This window comes from Danio rerio, chromosome 8 (assembly GCF_049306965.1).
Source record: "Danio rerio strain Tuebingen ecotype United States chromosome 8, GRCz12tu, whole genome shotgun sequence".
In the NCBI taxonomy this organism is placed as follows: Eukaryota; Metazoa; Chordata; class Actinopteri; order Cypriniformes; family Danionidae; genus Danio; species Danio rerio.
In genome coordinates this window covers 56,078,007-56,099,190 of record NC_133183.1, presented here as the reverse complement: position 1 = coordinate 56,099,190, position 21,184 = coordinate 56,078,007, and the positions used below count along the sequence as shown (strand labels likewise).

Here is a 21,184-nt window from a genome sequence, read left to right as displayed (position 1 = left end):
AAAGCTCTAATCCATTAACATGGAAGTCGAACAAACATGCGCTGCTCACCCTCTGCTCATGCGTGCAGTGTGAAAGAGGTGATTGCAAAAAGTCATAGCTTGCCATGGCAGAAAGGATGATAGTCAGCCTTTAGTGTCCTCTTTTGTCACGATCCATTCTGAATAAACAAACAGTGCAGTTTACATGCTTCGCCCTTGTTAGAATATTCGTTAAGATAAAATCTAAACTAATTTCTGTAGTTCAAACAACTCAGAATTGTAGTTGAGAACCTCTGTTATAACAGCCCACGTATTAAAGTCTGGTTTAAAGCTGGCTCAGGCTTATAAATACAGTTAAGGTAATTACAGTACAGGTACTTGGGTAGGGTCGGGTTTCATTTTTTGGGCCCAATCTAAGCTCTACTGGGGATTCATGCTTTTTTAAAAAGTTTGTTTGTTTATTTTAAACTTGCTTTTAAAAATAACCAGATTGTAGTTGTTTCAAAAGAAAAAAATAACACTTAATTCTGTTCATCTTTGTTTCTGTTGCACTTTTTACGATGTAGATTTTGTCGAAGTAAATAAAAAATTTGTCACAGTTCAGTGTAATCTGTCACTGCTGAAAGACTAAATTTAATGTCTGAAATGAAACTGCAAATTGTTCTGAAATGCATTTAAAAACGATGTATTAATGTTATAGAAAGATGTTTCACAGACGTTTAAAATGTGATCTTTATTCACTCAGGATATGAACCATATGCTGTTACACACGCCTCTGATAACTTCCAGCGTCTCTACAATCTTGCTGTTGATCTCATTCGCAGGTAAGATTACAGTCCCATTGCTTAATGTGTGAGTGTTAACAGGCTTTTGTAGCCGAAGTTTTTGTAGTACAATAAACATTTGTTTTTACTCATCAAAAGTCATTATTTAAAATATTGAAAATAATTTTATACATATAAATTAGGGTTGCGCCAAAACAAAAAATGCTGGGTGCAACTGGTCAAAAAACTAAACCAAAAAGTCTTATTATTTTATATTTATTATGTATACTCATCATATAGTTAATGTTGTTGTTATTATCATTTTATATATCAAGTAATTTTGTACGTTTTAACTTTTCCACAATAATTAAAAATTATACTGATTTTAAAAACACAAGCCAATAAAATAACCACATTTTGTAAAATAATAACATTTTAATAAAATAGAATATTGAGCTATTTTCAAGGGTGCAATTCTGGTCTGAGAGGTGGGGGGACCAAATCTGAGTGATGGTGATACTGTTGTGAAATGTTGGTGATAGTTTTAGAAATGTGCAGCAACGTTGAGTAATTGTGTGCAAAAAAAGCCTAAATTTGAAAAATAACTATTTTCGACTCTTGAGGGAAAATTATAGCATGAAGTAAAGTGCTATATCTAAAAAAAAGTGAGGGGGACATGTCCCCCCTGTCCCCCCTGGGAATTGCACCACTGGCTATTTTGAATGCTCAAGCTAGTTGACGGTGCCATCCACTGCTTTTGCATTTCTGTGACAACAGACCACACTTGCTTGCCACAAGCCATTGAAATGAATGGATTTCATACGCAACTCTTTCCGTGTCTGGTGTGAAAGCTCCTTCACACTGCGCACTGACTATGGCTGGAGGGAGACTGAAACTTTTTTTTATCAGATCTAATTTTTGCGCGTTTTTCTCTTTCAGAAGAAAATGATGTTTATTTAAATCGTAGAATTTCCGCAGCCAACAATTCAGTGCATTTCTAATTATAATCAGGGAAAGCAGTGATGTTTATATGCTTGTGTGAATCCGTTTCTATGTTATTTACTATTAGTTATTGTTTGTGTTGCCTATCAGGGGTCATGCATATGTGTGCCACCAGCGCGGAGAGGAGCTCAAGGGTCACAACGTCCCTTCCTCTCCCTGGAGAGAGCGACCCGTGGAAGAGTCTTTGGTTTTGTTTGAGCACATGAGGAAGGGAATGTTTGCAGAAGGGGAAGCCACTCTCAGAATGAAGATGGTCATGGAAGATGGCAAAATGGACCCGGTGGCATATCGGATCAAATACACGCCGCATCACAGGACAGGAGACACTTGGTAAGGCACTTTGATTAGCTTACATGGTGTCATTTTGCTTCTTAATTTAATGCTGCTCTCTTCTTGTGTCCTGTGTACAGGTGCATATACCCCACATACGATTACACGCACTGTCTGTGCGACTCCATTGAGAACATCACACACTCTCTGTGCACCAAAGAGTTTCAGGCCAGGTTTGTCACTTTGGTTTTTGTTTCATCAGTATTATTCTCAGTGAATTAGACTGAGAAAATGATTAGCCCTCTTGTGAATTTGTTTTTCTGTTTCAAATTTTGTCCAAATTTTGTTTAACAGAGTAGGGAATTTTACACAGTATGTCTGATAATATTTTTTTCTTCTGGAGAAAGTCTATTTGTTTTATTTTGGCTAGAATAAAAGCAGTTTTTAATGTTTTAAAAACATTTTAAGGTCCATATTATTAGTTCCCATAAGCAGTATTTTTCCGGATTGTCTACAGAAAAAACATTGTTATTAACTGACTTGCCTAATTACCCTAACCTGCCTAATTAACCTAGTTAAGCCTTTACATGCCACTTTAAGCTGAATACTAGTATCTTGAACAATATCCATTAAAATATTATGTGCTGTTATCATGGCAAAGATAAAAGAAATCAGTTATTAGAAATGAGTTATTAAAACTATTATGTTTAGAAATGTGTTTAAAAAAAATCTACTGTCCATTAACCCTTAAAGACCCGTGGCTAAAAATAAGTATTGTTCTTTAATGTTTAATAACTTTTGATCTGCTGATCCGATCCGTACAATTCAAAGATTGGCATAAAGAAGAGAATCTCAGAGCTGTAACAAATTACATTCACGGACTTTCAGAGGCTCCGGAATCAGTGTGGTTACGTCATCAAATTTTGACAACGCTGATTTGACAAAGAAGCGCTCGTCTCCGGACAAACCAGACATGATCCGCTTGTTAAGTGGTGACGTGTTTGTGATGTATGTATACTGTTTCCGGGTCCAAGCCGCCACTCATTTGAGTGAAGAAATCATTCGTTTAAGATCATGTTTTATTCCTATCACACACTAAAGTTAATTTTATATCAAAATCATAGTGTACACAACAATCTCTGGGCTTGCTGCATAACAAATACCAAAAAATTAACAATTTATAAAAAAAAATAATCACTTTCTGGCCATCGGATATTAGGCATGGACATATATACTGCGATCTTGATTTTCGAAAGCATTTAATCGCTATGTAAACGTTTATTATTACCATTTCATGAGTCTCCCCATTCAGTTGAATAGAGCGCTTGGACTCGGAAGCCGCTTCGCGTGACGTCACACTTAACAAGCGGATACATTGATGCATTGTCCCTCCTCCATGCCCAGATTGGTTCAAACTCACTCTCTCTCAACCAATATGCCTAGGTTTCGCCACCAATCCGCTTTTTGAACAACCCGGAACGAGAAATAGGCTGTACATTTACGCACGGCTAAATAAAACGCAAAAAAAAAGTTTTGCATGAAATAATTCTCATACTAAGTACTTTTGCATGCACAACAGCACAAAAACATGACAAAACAGTGACACAGCAAAGACGAAGTGCTGGTCTTGCTGTTTTCGAAGGGCGCAAATGAAGGTGCAGCTGTTTGTCTGCAAACACAAGTTGAGACGCAGCAGGGTCAAAACCATATCCATGTGGCACAAAAAACCTAAGGATGGTCTATATTGAATCTAGTTTAGTTTTGTAACTATTTATAGAATAGTAAATATTTATATCTATTTTTTTTACTGAGGATTTTCACCATGTTTATTTGGACTTTGACGCATTATTTCCTATTTCTTACTTTTTATTTGTTCATTGTAAGTGGTGTTGTTTATGGTAACTGAAAATATATTATTTGTAAAAAGTCAAATTTGCTTTGTACATTGGGGAAAAATATACAAAGGGGGCTAATAATTCTGACTTGAACTGTAAAAGAAATATTTTGCCTATAAAAGCAAAATGAATTTAGAACATTGCAGTTGTGTTTTGTTTGTAAAATAATGTAAATAATGTCCTACATGCTGATTATTCTGTCTTTCTCAGACGATCATCATATTTCTGGTTGTGCAATGCTCTGGATGTGTATTGCCCGGTGCAGTGGGAATATGGCCGACTGAACCTCACTTATACTGTCGTTTCCAAGAGAAAGATCATCAAATTGGTGGAAACAGGAGTTGTTAGGTAGTACAAACACACTCATCTTATTTTATTTTTTGGGGGGGTCATTTATTGGTGTGATGGAAACACATATTTCATGCTGTATTGTTTGTTTGTTTTTTTTTTCAGAGATTGGGATGATCCTAGGCTTTTTACCCTCACAGCTCTCAGGAGACGTGGGTTCCCTCCACAAGCCATCAACAATTTCTGTGCCCGGGTGAGAATGTTTTTTATTGTCATATTATCTTTCACCTGTTGCATTACTGCAACATCCCGCTTGTTAGTTTGACTAATTCGGATTTAATGGTACTAAAATGTCAAAAACCTTGAGTGTGTTTGTTTGTTTCAGTTGCCACACTGTAAAAAACATGACAAAAAGTCAAGATAATAAATATATATTCATAATATATAAATATAAATTTATGTAGCTATAACTTATTTTAATAAGTAAATTAGTTTTAAACTTAATCAGGTTTAAACTAAAAAATTAAGTCGGCAAGAATTTAGTTTTACAGTCCATTTGACATCCAGCAGAAAAGTCATTGTAAGAAGTCTATACTAAACGCATTACTGACACATTATTTTTGCTATTTGAATAATTAAAACTACATGTATACATGTTAAAGGAATAGTTAACCCCAAAAATCATCATTTACTCTCCCTTTACTTGTTTCAAACCTGCTTGAGTTTCTTTTTTATGTTAAACACAAAAGAAGATATTTAGAAGAAACGTATTAACCCTGTAATCATTGACTTCCCTAGTATTTGTATGGATGTTCAATTAGGGATGGGCACCAAAACTCTGTACTTTTGTGTTTCCCGCAAGCACGTCAAGTATAAATGCCATATGTTTTTGGCTGTAAGCTCGTGAACTTGCGGAGTGGACAAAATGGGTTGTATTGCCTGAGTGGACAGCGACTAATAATAAACTATGCTTAAGAAATTATTTTAAAAAAACTACCTATTTTTACATTGCAAGATGCTCCAAAAATGTATTAAAACACAGCTAACTCCCAAAACATGTGAATGTGTTAATAAAAAACATGTAAACATTATCTCCTTTATCTACATTTTGCAACTCAAAGAGGGTATTTTATAACTGCAGGGAGCACAATAAACCAAGAAAGATCCAGACTTCTGCCCGAAAAGTCAAACATGTTGATAAGAAGATGAGAAGAATGGTTAAACTGAGAGTCATTTTCCTTCAAACCATTGTACGTTCCTTTATAGGAAATTAAAAAAAAAAAAGTTTTTGTTTTAAAATCATTGGTTTAGTTTTATTTTACATTAAAAACGTAATAATAAAATAAGGTGTTGTTAATTCTGTTCATTTAGTTTTTTTTTTTCTGTTAAATAAAAAAACACTACAAAAAGTACTGATAAGCAGGGCCAGACGAAATCTGCGGACATTCCTTTGCTATTTCTGCGGAGAATTTTGGTAAAAATCTGCGGATTTCTGCGGAATTATTTTGGGAGTATCCAGCAGAGTATCATAACTAAAACCTTAATATATTAAATAAAAAATAATAAATTACTGAATAAAAACTGAATAAATTCAGATTTACACATTTACTCAAGTAAATAAACAGAATTAATAATGGGCTAAAAATCTGCAGAAATTCAGCGGAAAATCTGCGGAATTCTGCGCGTGCAGATTCCGTGTGGGCCTACTGATAAGAGAAACGTTAAAGTACCGATCCAATAAGTGGTATCGATAAAAGTAGTAATACCGTTAAAACCATAATGATACCCATCCCTAATGTCAATTGTTAAAGGTTGTAACTACCCATCAGTTATTAAACAGTCCACGTTTTCAAAATACTTATGTCCATGCATTTTATTTATTGAACACAGTAAAAACTAAGAAGACAAACAAACAAACCAATCAGTTTCACATAACATGATCAAAAAGACATCTTTTGCAATATGCAAACACTCTTTTCCTTTACTGTGTTGGCCTGATAACCAGCAGTAGACCAATCAGGAGCATTTAATATGCGTCTGCGTTGAGGTCTCACCATGCTGTCTATGCCAACTCTCGATTATATTTGAGGATGAACTCGCAAATTTTAAAGATTCAAAACTTTTTGTACACCCTTATACATTTGCAAATGGTGTTTTGCATTTGTGAAACATATTTTATGAAAATGTATTTTTATTTTGTGCTCGTGAAATTTATTTGTGAACAAATATTTTACGTACGTGAATTAGATTTTAAGCACGTGAATTTAGCTACGCATGTGTACATCGTGTCTTTTGTGTGAATTACTTTTGAGTCTTATCTGACTCCATACCAAGGTACGAAACGTGACACACACACACACGAACGAACGTTATGAAAACAATAGTTTGTTGTACAGTTGGCAGTTCACTTCCGTCATTTGGTAAGATTGCATTCACATTTGAAGTGAACCGTACCAGAGTTCGCATGAACCGTACCCCAGACCACCTCTTTCAGGCGGACTCGGGTACGGTTCATGGGTCCGCACCCGAGTTCAGAAGACACATTCACACAAGCTAAACGTACCATACTATGACGTCAAACGAACCCGGGTGCGGACCAAAAGTGCTAGTGTGAAAGCACCCTTAGTTACCTCATTACCCAGGAATTTCAAAACGGCATCAAGAAAACAAATTAACCAATGCTGATTATTAAGAAATGCCTTTTATCAGTTGCTGATATTTTAGTGAGCCACTTTCAGAAATGGTACCTTATTGAATTATTTGTTTTTTTTAAGGTGGGTGTAACTGTTGCTCAGACTACAATGGAGCCACACCTGCTGGAGGCGTGTGTTCGGGAGGTCCTAAATGACACTGCTCCTCGTGCCATGGCCATACTCGAGCCTCTCAAGGTCACAATCATCAACCTGCCAACTAATGCACAGGTACACACATCAAACCCACCATCAACATGAACACAAAGTAACACTTGTCTATATTTAGCTAACAAAATGTTATACATTTGCAAAAGTGATGTGATAAGATGGGTAGTGCATTTTCAGCATGTCTAATTAACAATTATCAGCTGAAGTTTTTGTCGTACTTGTTTATTTACAAGCTTATGTCTGTAAAGTGCATTAAAGGGAGAGTTCACCCAAACCTGAAAATTCTGTTGTCATTAACCCTTCACTAGTCATAACCCTGTTTGAGTTTCCTTTTTCTGTTGAACACAGAAAGCCATATTTTAAAGAACTCTGGACAATGTTAACCATTGATTTTCATAATATTTCACTTCTAATGTGTTTCTCAACTGTTTTTAAAATATTTTCTGTAATTAACAGAAAAAAGTTTGAACCACTTGAGAATGACTAAATGTGGGTGAACAAACTGTGACATTCCCCTTAAATTTGACATCAGATCCTATTTTACAAAAGGAATATGGTTCTTCAGGGTCTTCACTACCATTTTGCACCTTGTTATCTTCATGTGTTCAATACTTATTCCCTGTGTCCTTTCACTCTATTTCTTACGCCCCATTCACACTGGGCTTCAGTGTCAACGCTTGACAGAGGGCGTGTCTGCAGTTGGGGCTGATGTGATTAACATAGCAGCGTCGGCCTATGAAATTAGTTAGCAGTGGGCTACTGTCTGAGCTGGTGTATTTGCATACAGCAATCTGATTGGCTGGCGCTTCCGCCAAACGGATGCACAGTGCAGTTTGACAAAGTGAATGGGAAGCGTTGACGCCGAATGGGAAGTGTTGACGCTGACGCCCCGTGTGAATGGGGCGTTAGGACTTCTATTAGAGCTGCACAATTAATCGAAAAAAGATCTTGATCCCAATTCGAACCCTTAATTCAGCATTTGTACGATTCTGTTAAATATATTTTCAAGTTCAGGAAAGAAGAAAAGGCGGCTGCACGAGTCTTTTCATTCTTTCACATACGTTGCTCTGCGACATGGACACCTCCAAATGATGTAGAATGAGTCACATACTGTATTTATAAGGTATAATTCACCTAAAACTTTCATTTTTGTCTTAACATAATAATGTTTTCGCGATCGGGTAATCACACGTGACGTGAGCTGCTGACCGTGAGCTGAGAGCGGAGAGGGCACGCGCGCGCTCTACTTAATGATAGAACATAACCTGCAAATGTAGTGAGTAACAGGTAATACAGTTGTAAGTAATATTCTGTTTGTGGCACAGAGTGATCGTTTGGGAGCCGTGCGCGAAGTATGAACCGCACTTAGCAGTCAAAATGAAACCGAAAGTGTGCACTTCATTTAAATGATCATATCGCATTTTAGAGTAATGATTACGACAAGCATTTGATATGTTTTTTCTTTCAAAGCGAACACAGAGTTGTGCAAGAGTGTGTTATGTTCTATCATTAAGTAGAGCGCGCGGGTGCCCTCTCCGCTCTCAGCTCTCGGTCAGCAGCTCACGTCACATGTGATTTCCCGATCGCGAAAACATTATTATGTTAAGACAAAATGACATTTTTAGGTGAATTATACCTTATAAAAACAGTATGTGACTCATTCTACATCATTTGGAGGTGTCCATGTCGCAGAGCAACGTATGTGAAAGAATGAAAAGACTCATGCAGCCGCCTTTTCTTCTCTCCTGAACTTGAAAATATATTTAACAGAATCGTACAAATGCTGAATTAAGGGTTCGAATCGGGATCAAGATCTTTTTGGCGCCGTTGTCTTGTGGCTGCCGTCGCATCATCCAAGTGGATGCTGCACACTGGTGGTGGTATGGAGAGACCCCCTCTCATGATTGTGAAGCGCTTTGGGTGTATGGCCATACACAATAAATGTGCTATATAAATACACACATTACATTACATTACATTACATGAAAATAAATGTTTACAATGTCAGTATAACTACTCTAGCCTATATAATGTTGAATATAATCTGATAATGGCAAATGTCTGATTTACCAGTGAATAAAATAGTCTAATAATGTTGTCAATGACAGATTGCAAGCATATATCAGAATTATTATAAGTAAAATATGATTATTTATAAAAGCCAGTAGACCTACACATAATATTATTATCGATGTTGTGCCATGTTTGTTTTTACCATACCTTTATTTTGCATCTACAGAATCGTGAGAGAATCGTGATCTTTATTTTAAGCAAAAAAATTGAGATTCTCATTTTAGCCAGAATCGTGCAGCTCTAACTTCTATGCATAAATGTTCTGACTTCTTTGTATGAATTCAATATTTGGCTTGATGCCTATATCTGGTGGAATTTTTGTGTGAATGGACCGCTTAGAAATCCCCCTTTTTTTCTTTTTTTCTTTACTGTACTGTCTTTATCGTCCACAAGTGGAGATTTAGCTTTGGCTTCACCACACAAACACATCAGTGTTCACATTACACACATCACAGAAAAAACATTCAACACAAATACACTCAATATCATCACATATATCACATTAAAAACCTCAATTTAAAACCCTATACATAGAACCCAGTATTTAAAATTCTAATGGCACTCGGCACAGAGGACATTTGATACACATTTTTCTTTACTTGAGGTTGCCTAAAATGTCTTTTTGATGGCAGAAGCTGAAATTTTATATATTTAAGGGATGGAAACGATCTTTAATAATGATGTGTGCTCTCTGTTTAATTCTCATCTAATACATTTCATTTAGTTGTGTTTGTGCTTTATCTACAATTGCACTGACAATTTTAACTACTCAAAATAGTTTTTGCTTTTCCTTAATTGGCAACAGTCCATACTATGCAATCATGCAAAACTCACAACACTTTCAACCAAGTTCTTGTATACCATCCCCATAGCATGTTGACTCACAACAAATTATTGTAACCTCCTAATAGATGTCATCTCCGCATTGCTTTTTAAAAATGCACTCTGCATTCGAATATTAATCCACTATCAATAAATGTTCCTAAAAATTTAAAACATCCAACTGTCTTCATGTCTTTCAAGGACCAGAGGTTTCACCCTTTTACTAAGGACTACTTTGTTTATGCTAATTATCATCTCCTTGGTTTTATTAAAATTGATCTTCAGTGAACTCCTTTTTCACCAATTTTGAAGCAAATTTATATAGTTCTAGTACAAGCAGGGCTTTACATTAACACCCGCCAAATGCGGGTAGATTTCAGCTTTGGCGGGTCAGACAGACACCTCCACTAGCCACTTTGGCTGGTTGAAAATAATTTTTAAATTGTAGATTTCCTGAAAGCAGGGTTTGATAATATAAGGATGACCCAATATGCTTGCAAATGTGATCTTAAATCGAGAAGTAAAATAATTGTGATCACGCGAGCAGAAGAAAGCAAATGAATACCGAATGAGAGAATGATCAGCTGATGTGATGCGCGCGACTTCTTGAAACGTGTGCGCGCGACTGCTTAACGCGTGCGCGCTCCCGAATCGTGAAGCAACCGTGTCTGGAACAGATTTTGGAAACGCAACTGTCATCGGTTCTCTTTCAAATAAACTAGACAAAAAGTGATGGACATGCCTCCACAGTCCTGATGCTTTTAAGAGGTCAAAATGTGTCTTTTTGTAAGCAGCACCGGTTGCTTTCACTTCGAACAGATTATTAAATGGCCTAAAGTTAACCGTGTGCTATGATTATTCTTTCATTATCACATTATGTTTCACCTGCTTTTATTTGCTTACGGTTTTATTTGTTTTATTTTTGTTAAAATGGTTTAATTATTATTATTTTTTTAAATATTGCTTTAATGGGAGATGAACTCTCCATTTATGTGCAGTTAACTGGTGATCCGAGAGATCTTTAGCCACGACAGATTCCCGTGCATATTTTTGATACATGACATTAGTTATTTTTTAAAAGTCAATTTCTTTTCTTTCTTTTTAAAGAAATGTTTTGTTAAATAAAAAGTATAGTATACAGCTATATTTTGCTTGTTTTGACACATTAAAAATGTGTGGCTAAGAAATAATTAGTGTTTCGTGTGGTTATAGAGATAAATTTTGTACATTGTTAATTTTGAGCTCTAAAAAAAGTCATGTGAAATAAAAACTAATTGCAATATAACACTATGAAACCATGACCCATGTGCTCATGCTAATTGAGCAAACTCATACTCGACACACAAAAAGTGAAATGAATGAGGCATGTGGACATAACACAAAAATTAAATCAAGTAATTTTAGCATGTCAACGTCAAATTTATGCATATAAAATATATTTTTCAACAACAAAATTGTGGCTAGTGAAAATGCAGAGTGGCTAGTAACATTGGAAAACTACTAGCCACAGTGGCCGGTGATTAAAAAAGTTAATGTAAAGCCCTGAGTACAAGGTATCTCCTTCTGTTCCTATTTAGGCAACCGGCCTACAAGTGCCATATCATCTGCATATTTAAATAACTTAAAACCTAAATCCTGGGTTTTAAGTTAATTTGTGTAAAGAGAAAAAAGTAAGGGTGATTATGCTTCCTTGTGCAACTCCTGTGTTTACAATCATTGTTTTAGACACCATTTCGTTAACAACTACTTTTTGAGGACGATTTAAAAGGAAATCTTTAATCCACCAAAAAAGATCACCATTCACTCCCAAATCAAGTAATCTTTGCTGGAGAATATCTATCCGAATTGAATGAAAAGCTGAGCTAAAATCTATAAATAAAATCCTTACATAATTTGTTGTCTGTTGGATATGTTCAGCAGCAAAATCACATTACAGCATCATCGGTGCCCATCTTTCCCCTGTAGGCAAACTGAAGGGGGTCCAAATCTTTGACTACTTACTGATAAAAATGCTGATGTGTCAAATACTTATTTTCCCCGTATAAATGTTTGGATTAAATATCTCTTTAGCTACTAAAGATCACTGCTCTGTTTTCCCCTATTCAGAAGGAGCTTAGAGTCCCAGACTTCCCAGCCAACGAAGCAAGGGGCAGCCATGTGGTTCCCTTCTCAAAGACCATCTTTATTGAGCAGAGCGACTTCAGAGAGGTGTTTTTTTGTTTGTTTTTTTTTGGAAAATGTTACATGTGGATCAGTTTTGAATTGATCCGGCATCCCATTAATAGATGATTTTAATTTTGCTGTCTTGTTCTGGGTTTGCTGCAGGTGATGGAGAAGGGTTATAAGCGCCTGACTCCAGATCAGTCAGTGGGCTTGAGATATGCAGGATACGTCATCTCTGTACAGCGTGTCATCAAGGTGAAACACTGTTTACTTAGTTTGCATGATCTTGATTATGATTGACCTTAGTCGTTGACTTGATTACTTCATACACTCTCGCATTCACACACACTCATACACTGCGGCCAATTTAGATAATCCACTTCACCTATACCGCATGTCCGCATGGAAACCGGAGCACCCAAAGGAAATCCACGCAAACATAGGGAGAACATGCAAACTCCACACAGAAATGCCAACTGACCCAGCAACCTTATCGCTGTGAGTCGACAGTGCTAACCACTGAGCCATCGTGCTGACCCTACTTATAATAATTGCACATAAATATTAGCTTTTACAGTATATCCATGAATATTTTTATTTAAAAGAATCATTTTTAAAAGTTAAAACAGTGTTTTTATGTTTAGGCAGGGGGCAAAAGACATGACGCACTCAAATTATTATTTTTTTATGTTCAGTCCACTTAAATTTGCGAAAACAATTGTTAACTTAATCGGTTTATGTTAGGACAACATGAAGGAATTGTAGAACCCAATAAATACATGATTCAAATTTTTAAAAATTAAGTAAAGATTTCACAGCAAAAAATAAATAAATAGATTGACCTGATGGTTTACACTGACTGGTCACTTTATTAGGTACACCTGTCCAACTGCTTGGTAATGCAAATTAATAATCAGCCAATCACATGGCAGCAACTCAATGCGTTTAAGTATGTAGACATGGGCAAGACGATCTGCTGCAGTTCAAACCGAGCATCAGAATGAGGAAGAAAGGTGATTTAAGTGACTTTAAACATGGCATGGTTGTTGGTGTCAGACGAGCTGGTCTGAGTATTTCAGAAACTGCTGATCTACTAAGATTCTCACGCACAACCATCTCTAGGGTTTACAAAGAATGGTCCGAAAAATAAAAAATGTCCAGTGAGCGGCAGTTCTGTGGGCACAAATGCCTTGTTGATAGCACCGGTCAGAGGAGAATGGTCAGACTGGTTCCAGCTGATGAACACGACGAGCCTTGAGGCTGAAGGACTCCAGCAGCAGAAGACTACACCAGGTGATACACCTATCAGCTAAGAACAGGAAACTGAGAGTACAATTCTCACAGGCTCACCAAAATGGGGCAATAAAAGATTGGAAAAACGTTGTCTGGTCTGATGAGTCTCAATATCTGCTGCCACATTCAGATGGTAAGGTCAGAATTTGGCGTCAACAACATGAAAGCATGGATCCATCCTGTTTTGTATCAACAGTTCAAGCTGCTAGTAGTGGTGTAATGGTGTGGGGGATACTTTCTCGGCACACTTTGTGTCCATTAGTACCAATTGAGCAATTAAGTGTGTCAACACCACAGCCTACCCGAGTTTTGTTGCTGACCATGATCATCCGTTTATGACCACAGTGTTCTCATCTTCTGATGGCTACTTCCTGCCGGATAACATGCCATAAAGTGCGAATCATCTCAGACTGGTTTCTTGAACATGATGAGTTCACTGTACTCAACTGGCCTCCACAGTCACCAGAATCCAATAGAGCACCTTTGGGATGTGGTGAAACAGGAGATTCACATCATGGATGTGCAGCCGACATATCTGCAGCAACTGCGTGATGCTATCATGTTAATATGGAGCAAAATCTCAGAGGATTATTTCCAGTACCTTGTTGAATCTATGCCATAAATGATTAAGGCAAGTCTGAAGGCAAAATGGGGTCCTACCCAGTACTAGTAAGGTGTACCTAATAAAGTGGCCGGTGAGTGTACAAATACACCAAATCATTGTTTACTTGCTAAAAAATATGCTTAATTGGTAGTCGTTTATATGAATGTTAAACGTCATAAATAAGATTGTGTACAACACATTTTTAGCAAGGATTTAATAATATTTTGTTATAGGAGTAAATCCTATTTTTCTCTCTTCAGGATGACCGTGGTAAAGTATGTGAGCTCGAGGTGACCTGCGTCAGCTCCGACACTGCAGAGAAACCCAAAGCGTTTATTCATTGGGTGAGCGAGCCACTGCTGTGTGAAGTGCGCCTCTATGAAAGACTGTAAGTCTCCTAGCCTACTAACAAGCCCTAAGTTTTTGTTTTGCCATATTTAAGGTCTGATTTATCTTCACTCTTTTGTGGTTTTATCTGTAGGTTTCTTCATAAAAACCCAGAGGACCCGGCGGAAGTTCCTGCTGGATTCCTGAGTGACATTAACCCAGTAAGGCATAAGGCTAATAGCTACTAAAGGCTAATTATGCTAAGTAAAAATAGCATTTTCTTAGTAATATGCTATTAATGTGTAGTAGCTACATTTACACTTTATGTAAAACCGTTTTTTGCAGCAAGTATATGTGTTGTCACCATACTAAATATCGCTACAAATCAGTAGTCTACTGAAGTTTTACAAACGTACATTTCCCGCTAACATTTAGGAGCGTATTTAAACACCGCTAACACAGTCATTTCTGTTCAGCACATGAACACAGTGGGCAATCAGCAGTGTTTAAGAACATACTGAACAGCGCTCAAATGTTAGCAGGAAATGGACATTTTTCAAATTTCAGTACCGTTTGGTGAATAGTGACAACACTATATTTAGATGCTCTTCATACGTGGTTAAAAATAGTGACGGAAATATGTATCAAAGGGCTAGTTGCCATAAAAATAACAATTCTATTATTAATTACTCAACCTTGTGTCAGTCAAAAGCCCTGAAACATTTGTTCATCTTCAGACTAAGATATTTTAGATGAAATCCGAGAGCTCTCTCATCCTCCATAGACAGTAATGGTCCTCAAATGTTTATAAAAGGAACCGAAAACTTTTTATGTTACTTCAGTGGCTCAACTAATCATTCAAAGCTCCAAAGGGGGGGGGGAGTGAACTAATCCTCAAAGCCTACATTATAAAGCAGTATGCAATAATATCATATTTGGTGTAAATGAGAATATTAATTAAATAAATAACGAATGAATGAATGAACCACTATAAGCACTTTCTTATTAGATTCTCATTCAGGGCACCCCCGGGATCCTCCAAATTAAATTCTCCTTTTAATACCATTTCAAATGAAATTCAATTCAACTTTGTACCCATTCCGACAGAAGATTGAGGGGAAAATGTCAAATCTGTATAAAGTTTGAACCCTAGAAAATGATTCTGTACAAGTGGGCTTCTTGAATTAAATAAAACATTTTATTAAAATTTTCAGTTATGTTTAATACATACACAACAGCGTGGTCGTCCACCCAGTAGCAAATATGAAGGTCCAACTGCTTACTTTTCTTATTGAGACTCTAGTCAAACATGACCACAACCCTGTTGGCCTTATTGACCTGGTCAGTCAGTTCTTTAGTTATAAAAGGAGCCAATCCGAATTCAGTAATAGATGCAGTTTTGATGCTTCCACAGGAGAATGTAGCTGCAACTTCAGAGTCGGAAAACATGGTTTTGAAAACCTCTGTAATCTTCTCATTCGATGTGTAATGCTGTGTTCACACCAGAAAAGCGCAGAGTGATTTACTTGTTAATTCAATGCAAATGCGTGAATAGACATCATGCGGCGCTCAAATCGCTCGAGTACGAAAATCTGAACTCCAGCAGACATTCACGCCGCGTTAACCAATCAAGAGCTTGCTCCTGTGGGGGCGTGATTATGACATAGCGCCTGTTGTTGGTGTCCCAGGGGAAAATCCTCCTGCACCCACTGACAACAATTGGGCTCGACTCAATCAGAAGCACTGCTGAAAGCCTCCATCATCCAGGTTAAGTTTCTGGAGGAGTTTATGAGCTCACAGAGCTGGGTGCACCTCTGAAAGGATCTAGTGGACTCAGACACAGCTCCAAATGAATCAGTGCTGTTTTTTTAGCCTTTATAAAGCACATAAACACAGGTATTCTTTTAGTAAAATCCAGGTAAGCCATTTAGCAACGATGCTACAGTCACCGGCAGACAGATGCTCTGCCCATGACGCAAATCCGCGTCTGTTCTGAAGTGAATTTGACGCGCGAATGAAGCAGATTTTATGCGCGAATGCAGCAAGTAAACTCAAATGTTCACGCGTCTGTTTACGCACGAATAGCGCGATTTATCCGCGTGTTCCGCGTCTGGTGTGAACACAGCATAAGAGTGGTGCTCAGAGACTGTTTTAAGGACCCACGTCACCTCTGCCTGCAGAGTTGGTGTTGAGCCACAAATAGGATGTTCCTTGGCTGTGGTGGCACAATGCTTAATGTGGAAATTTCATCATTACTAATAGCCAACGCTGTTTTAGTAACCAAAGAGGTCTTTGGTGCACAGAACCGCACAATAGGTGGTTGGCGCTGACGAGCAGTACTTCATGCGGTGTGTTTGGCACCCCTCGTATGGGAGTCCAGGGTTGTAACACCCATCGCCGCCAGCTTAAAAGATTTCCAGCACCAACAGCAGTAGGCGTCGTGGTTATTTCCTGGCACAGTTTTGACCTAAATGTAATTGGGATTCCTTGGTCATAGCGGATTAAACCGACACTTTTCCCATTTTAGCCAACAAACTAGGCTAGCGACTATCTTGTTCAGTACCTCACTTGACTAGTAACCATAATAACAGGTGCGCACACTTTTGCGCTTTCTGTTGTGATGTGGAGCGCGAGATGCACTCAACGTTACGCTGCAGGAATTTTTAATTTGCCTACATTAGTAACAGTTCATTTTGTTATGGTATTATAACCTAATTCTAGGAAAAGCAAAAATAAATGAGTAAAATAAGACATTTGGAACAAAATCCAAGAATCTGTATACCAAATTCAAGGCTATTATCAAAGAGATTATCAAATTTAAGACTTTTCAATGCTTTTAACACCCCGCGGATACTCTGTCATTGGTGTTTTGTGTTTTACAAATTATTTAAAATGATGGACTTTGTGACCTCCTGTTTGATTAGTATGTATAAAAAAACAAGAGAATATGTGGGGGGAAAAAGTTATTTCATGCCAGAAATGTTCATCAAGACGTTTTGTTCATTTTTTTTCTATCTGTAATTGATGAACTTTAAGAAATATGCATTGCTCAAAATCAAGATCTTAATTTGCACAACTTCTTTCATTGTATTCTTCCTATATTTAGATTTGTTGAAGCCTCAAAAATATATTTAAATATGTACCCCAGATATTTAAATAGTTGTATCATGTATAATCTCAATCTTTTTTAAAACAAAAGACCCTTATGATCTTTTTTGCAGTCTGAAAATTCAAAATCTTGTTTTAGACCATTGAGCTATGATCGTCAGTTGAACACAAAAGAAAATACTTTGAAAAACGTTGGAAATGTGTAACCATTGTCTTCATTAGTGTTTGTTGTTCTACTATGGAAGTCAATGTTTTCAGCTTTCTTCAAAATATCTGTTTAACAGAACAAAGAAACTCAAAAGTGAGTAAATTAAAAAAAATTGTGTGAACTATCCCTTTAATTTCTTGTTCTTCTTAGTTGCGTGTAATTGTGCATAATTGCCTGTTATTACTGTAGTATTAGAGAGAGTTTATGTAGCATGTAGTATGAACACTGAAAAAAAAAGGTGTTAATATCATTAGTCATATTGGTTATATTATTTTGAGCAAATGAATGGAAGTTGTAATGATCATTAATTGTCTTTGTCATTTTCAGAATTCCTTAACAGTTATCGAAAGTGCCTTAGTGGACCGCTCTGTGGGCAAAGCCAAAGTGTTTGACAAGTTCCAGTTTGAGAGAGTGGGCTACTTTTCAGTGGATGCTGACAGCACACCCGAAAAGGTATTTGCAGAAACCTTCTGTTATTTTAAGGCCGGTACACACCAAGCCAACGCCAAACAGCTAGTGCAGACAAAACTATGTTGTCATCTTGCAATGAATTGGGTCTGATCTTGTCTGAACCGAAAAGCTGCCCATGAACACCCCAAACAGACAGCAGCCAAATGTAACAAAAGAGAGGGTCCTTTGCCTGCATGGAAAAATGGATTTTATCTGTTGTCTCATTCACAATGGGAAACCAGAACTTCCGACATAAGCAAGCAAATCATAAATAAAGCAGCGTTTGATACCATTATCACAGTAATTGTCACCACCACCACCACCAAATATGTCTGATAATCTCCATGTGGTTTGCAAATATTTAAGAAATATAGCAAAATTGTGTTCCTCCTTGACTTGAATTTACGGCTGCAACAACTAATGTATAATATTGATAATTACCAATATTTTAACCTCTTTAGCTTTAGATTAGCTTAAATTAATTGGTGCAAATGAGGTGAGAGCCCATATTTAAAATCAGCAAACAACAGCAGCAGTAGAATATTACAATTAGTCAGTCTTGTGGTTTTTACAGAAGGCTAATAATGTTGCATTCGTGGAGTCAAAGTTAACCTCTTCTTCTACCTCTGTTTCAAAAAGAAATATTTGCTTATTTAATATCTATAATTTTTTAATTTCAACAAATTCAAATTGTAATATATACAGTTAAAGTCAGAATTATTCGCCTCCCTGTTTATTTTTCCCCCAATTTCTGTTTAAAATAGATTTTTTCAACATATTTCTAAACATAATAGTTTAATAACTCATCTCTAATAATTTATTTATTTAATAATAATTTTATTATTATTTATTTAATAATAATTTTATTATTATTTATTTAATAATTTAATGATAATTTATTTAATCTTTGCTATGATGACAGTAAGTAATATTTGATTAGATATTTTTAAGACACTTCTATACATCTTAAAGTGGCATTTAAAGGCTTAACTAGGTTAATTAGGTTAACTAGGCAGGTTAGGGTAATTAGGCAAGTTATTGTATTAGATTGGTTTGTTCTGTAGACCATTGAAAAAATATATAGCTTAAAAGAGCTAATAATTTTTACCTTAAAATAGTTTTTAAAAAATTAAAAACTGCTTTTATTCTAGCCAAAATAAAACAAATAAGACTTTCTCCAGAAGAAAAAATAGTATCAGACATGCTGTGATTTACTTTCTCTATTAAACATCATTTGGAAAATATTTAATAAAGAAAAAAAAATTCCACTTTTGGGTCTCCACTTTTGCCATGGCCTCTTTTGGCTTTAACAAACTTAACCCTCCAAACCTTTTAACAAAAACTTTCCTCCTTTCCCACGGCTGTTGCAATTTCTAGCCAAGAATTATTGATCATCTGATTATCTCTATGATCACGGATCATAAAGATGTCTGCAGTGTTTCATATTCAACTCAACTCACACGCACTGCAGTACAACACAGCACTGTTCGCTCAAATCACAAAACAAATCATGCGCGCCGCCAGCCAAAATCATGTCACGCGCACCCAAATCAAATTTAAAGTCTTGATTACACCATTGTGGAGTTTTGTTTTTTCATTATTATTTCAGCAAATAGCATTATAAAAAAAGGTTTGTTGTATTCCCCCATTTACTACGCTATAAGTTTACCCTAATTTGCTGACTTTTGCTACTCTAAAACACAGAAATGTGTCCATTTTCATGATGTTTATGTCCTAATTTAATGATGTGACTATAACAGGAGTACAACACTTGTTTTGCTTTTTGTTTACTTCTATTTTAAATATTTAGAGAAGTTTTACTGTGCGATATGAAACAATGTTTTTCATTTAAGGTTTAAAACGTCACAAGTAAAGATAAATGAAATACAAAAGCCACGTATCGACTTTATTAAAGTATACTTTTATAAATAATACCCTGATTTAAACAAAATGCCAAATAAAAAGAAAAAGTGTTATGCTTTTAGGGGCGAAACAGTGTTGCAGTGGTTGACAGCATCGCCTCACAGCAAGAAGGTCGCTGGTTTGAGCCTCAGCCGGGCCATTCTGGCAATTCTATGTGGAGTTTGTATGTTCTAACCGTGTTCGCGTGGGTTTCCTCCAGGTGCTCCGGTTTCCCCCACAGTCCAAAGACATGCGCTATAGGTGAATTGTGTAAGCTAAATTGTCCTTAGTGAATGTGTGCATATCCTGGTCCTCCAGGCAACAACCCACCCCATAAAAGCTAGATGTTATGAAACACCATTATGCGTCTAAAATATCAACTTCGATATAAATGCCCAGGGAGTAAGTTATGCTTTTATCCGATTAATTGGCCATCAAAATAATCGTTAGTTGAAACCCTGCTTGAATTGTTTACTTGCTACGTCACGCTCCGATTCGTTGTTGAATGAAGACCAATGCTTATAATATCCCAGCTTATTGACCTTATTCTAAAATGTGGAAGTGCGACTGTTTTCGCGATTGTCTTAGAACTTCCGATTCAGTCGCCTATGGGAGAAATGACTAGGGATAATAAACGGCAGAAAACGGTCAAACTACTTGCTCTACAAACAAATTTTTGCATGACTACACAGACCAAGTAGAATAATATAATAATAAAATATCAAATTGCAACATCAAGCAGCGTAACGAGCAGTTTTTAACGTCAAAAAATGAATGGAAGTGAATGAGACCAGAAGTCTCGAGCCAAAAAGATTCAAATGGCAGCGCCCGCTCATCGGCGGTGAATAAACAAATGAACATGACATTGAGTTTAACTTGTATACTGTTTTTGTTTTGTTTTGTTCTCCAGCTGGTGTTCAACAGGACTGTTACACTCAAGGAGGATCCAGGAAAGATATGATCAGACTTCAGGACAGAGACCGTACTTTGACTACATTTATGCATCACAAACCTGTCAATAAAATCTAATTAACCAGGGAATTCAGTATGTTTGTATTCAAACTCTCATTGTTATGACTGTCACATCCTGAGCTTACCTATGTGTAACCCATTCACTCTGCTGGGGTTTTGAAGTCCAATATTTAATTAAAATATTTTTACACTTGAAGTTCAAA

General features: G+C 36.6%; 1 protein-coding gene across 2 annotated transcripts in view; it reads left to right on the top strand.

Moving 5' to 3' along the window:
- The window catches only part of qars1 (glutaminyl-tRNA synthetase 1), a 32,859-nt gene extending 11,675 nt beyond the window's left edge, over positions 1–21,184 (top strand). Inside the window, exons 12-23 of one of the 2 annotated variants that reach the window (NM_001423662.1) lie at positions 725–803; positions 1,836–2,075; positions 2,156–2,248; positions 4,121–4,258; positions 4,364–4,451; positions 6,973–7,119; positions 12,061–12,162; positions 12,280–12,372; positions 14,275–14,402; positions 14,496–14,562; positions 17,985–18,110; positions 20,920–21,184. In NM_001423662.1, the coding sequence (NP_001410591.1) occupies positions 725–803; positions 1,836–2,075; positions 2,156–2,248; positions 4,121–4,258; positions 4,364–4,451; positions 6,973–7,119; positions 12,061–12,162; positions 12,280–12,372; positions 14,275–14,402; positions 14,496–14,562; positions 17,985–18,110; positions 20,920–20,970 (1,352 nt within the window). In that variant the 3' untranslated portion in view covers positions 20,971–21,184. Of the gene's footprint in view, positions 1–724; positions 804–1,835; positions 2,076–2,155; positions 2,249–4,120; positions 4,259–4,363; positions 4,452–6,972; positions 7,120–12,060; positions 12,163–12,279; positions 12,514–14,274; positions 14,403–14,495; positions 14,563–17,984; positions 18,111–20,229 lie in introns of both variants that reach the window. The other variant, XR_012383632.1, reaches the window with a different exon arrangement.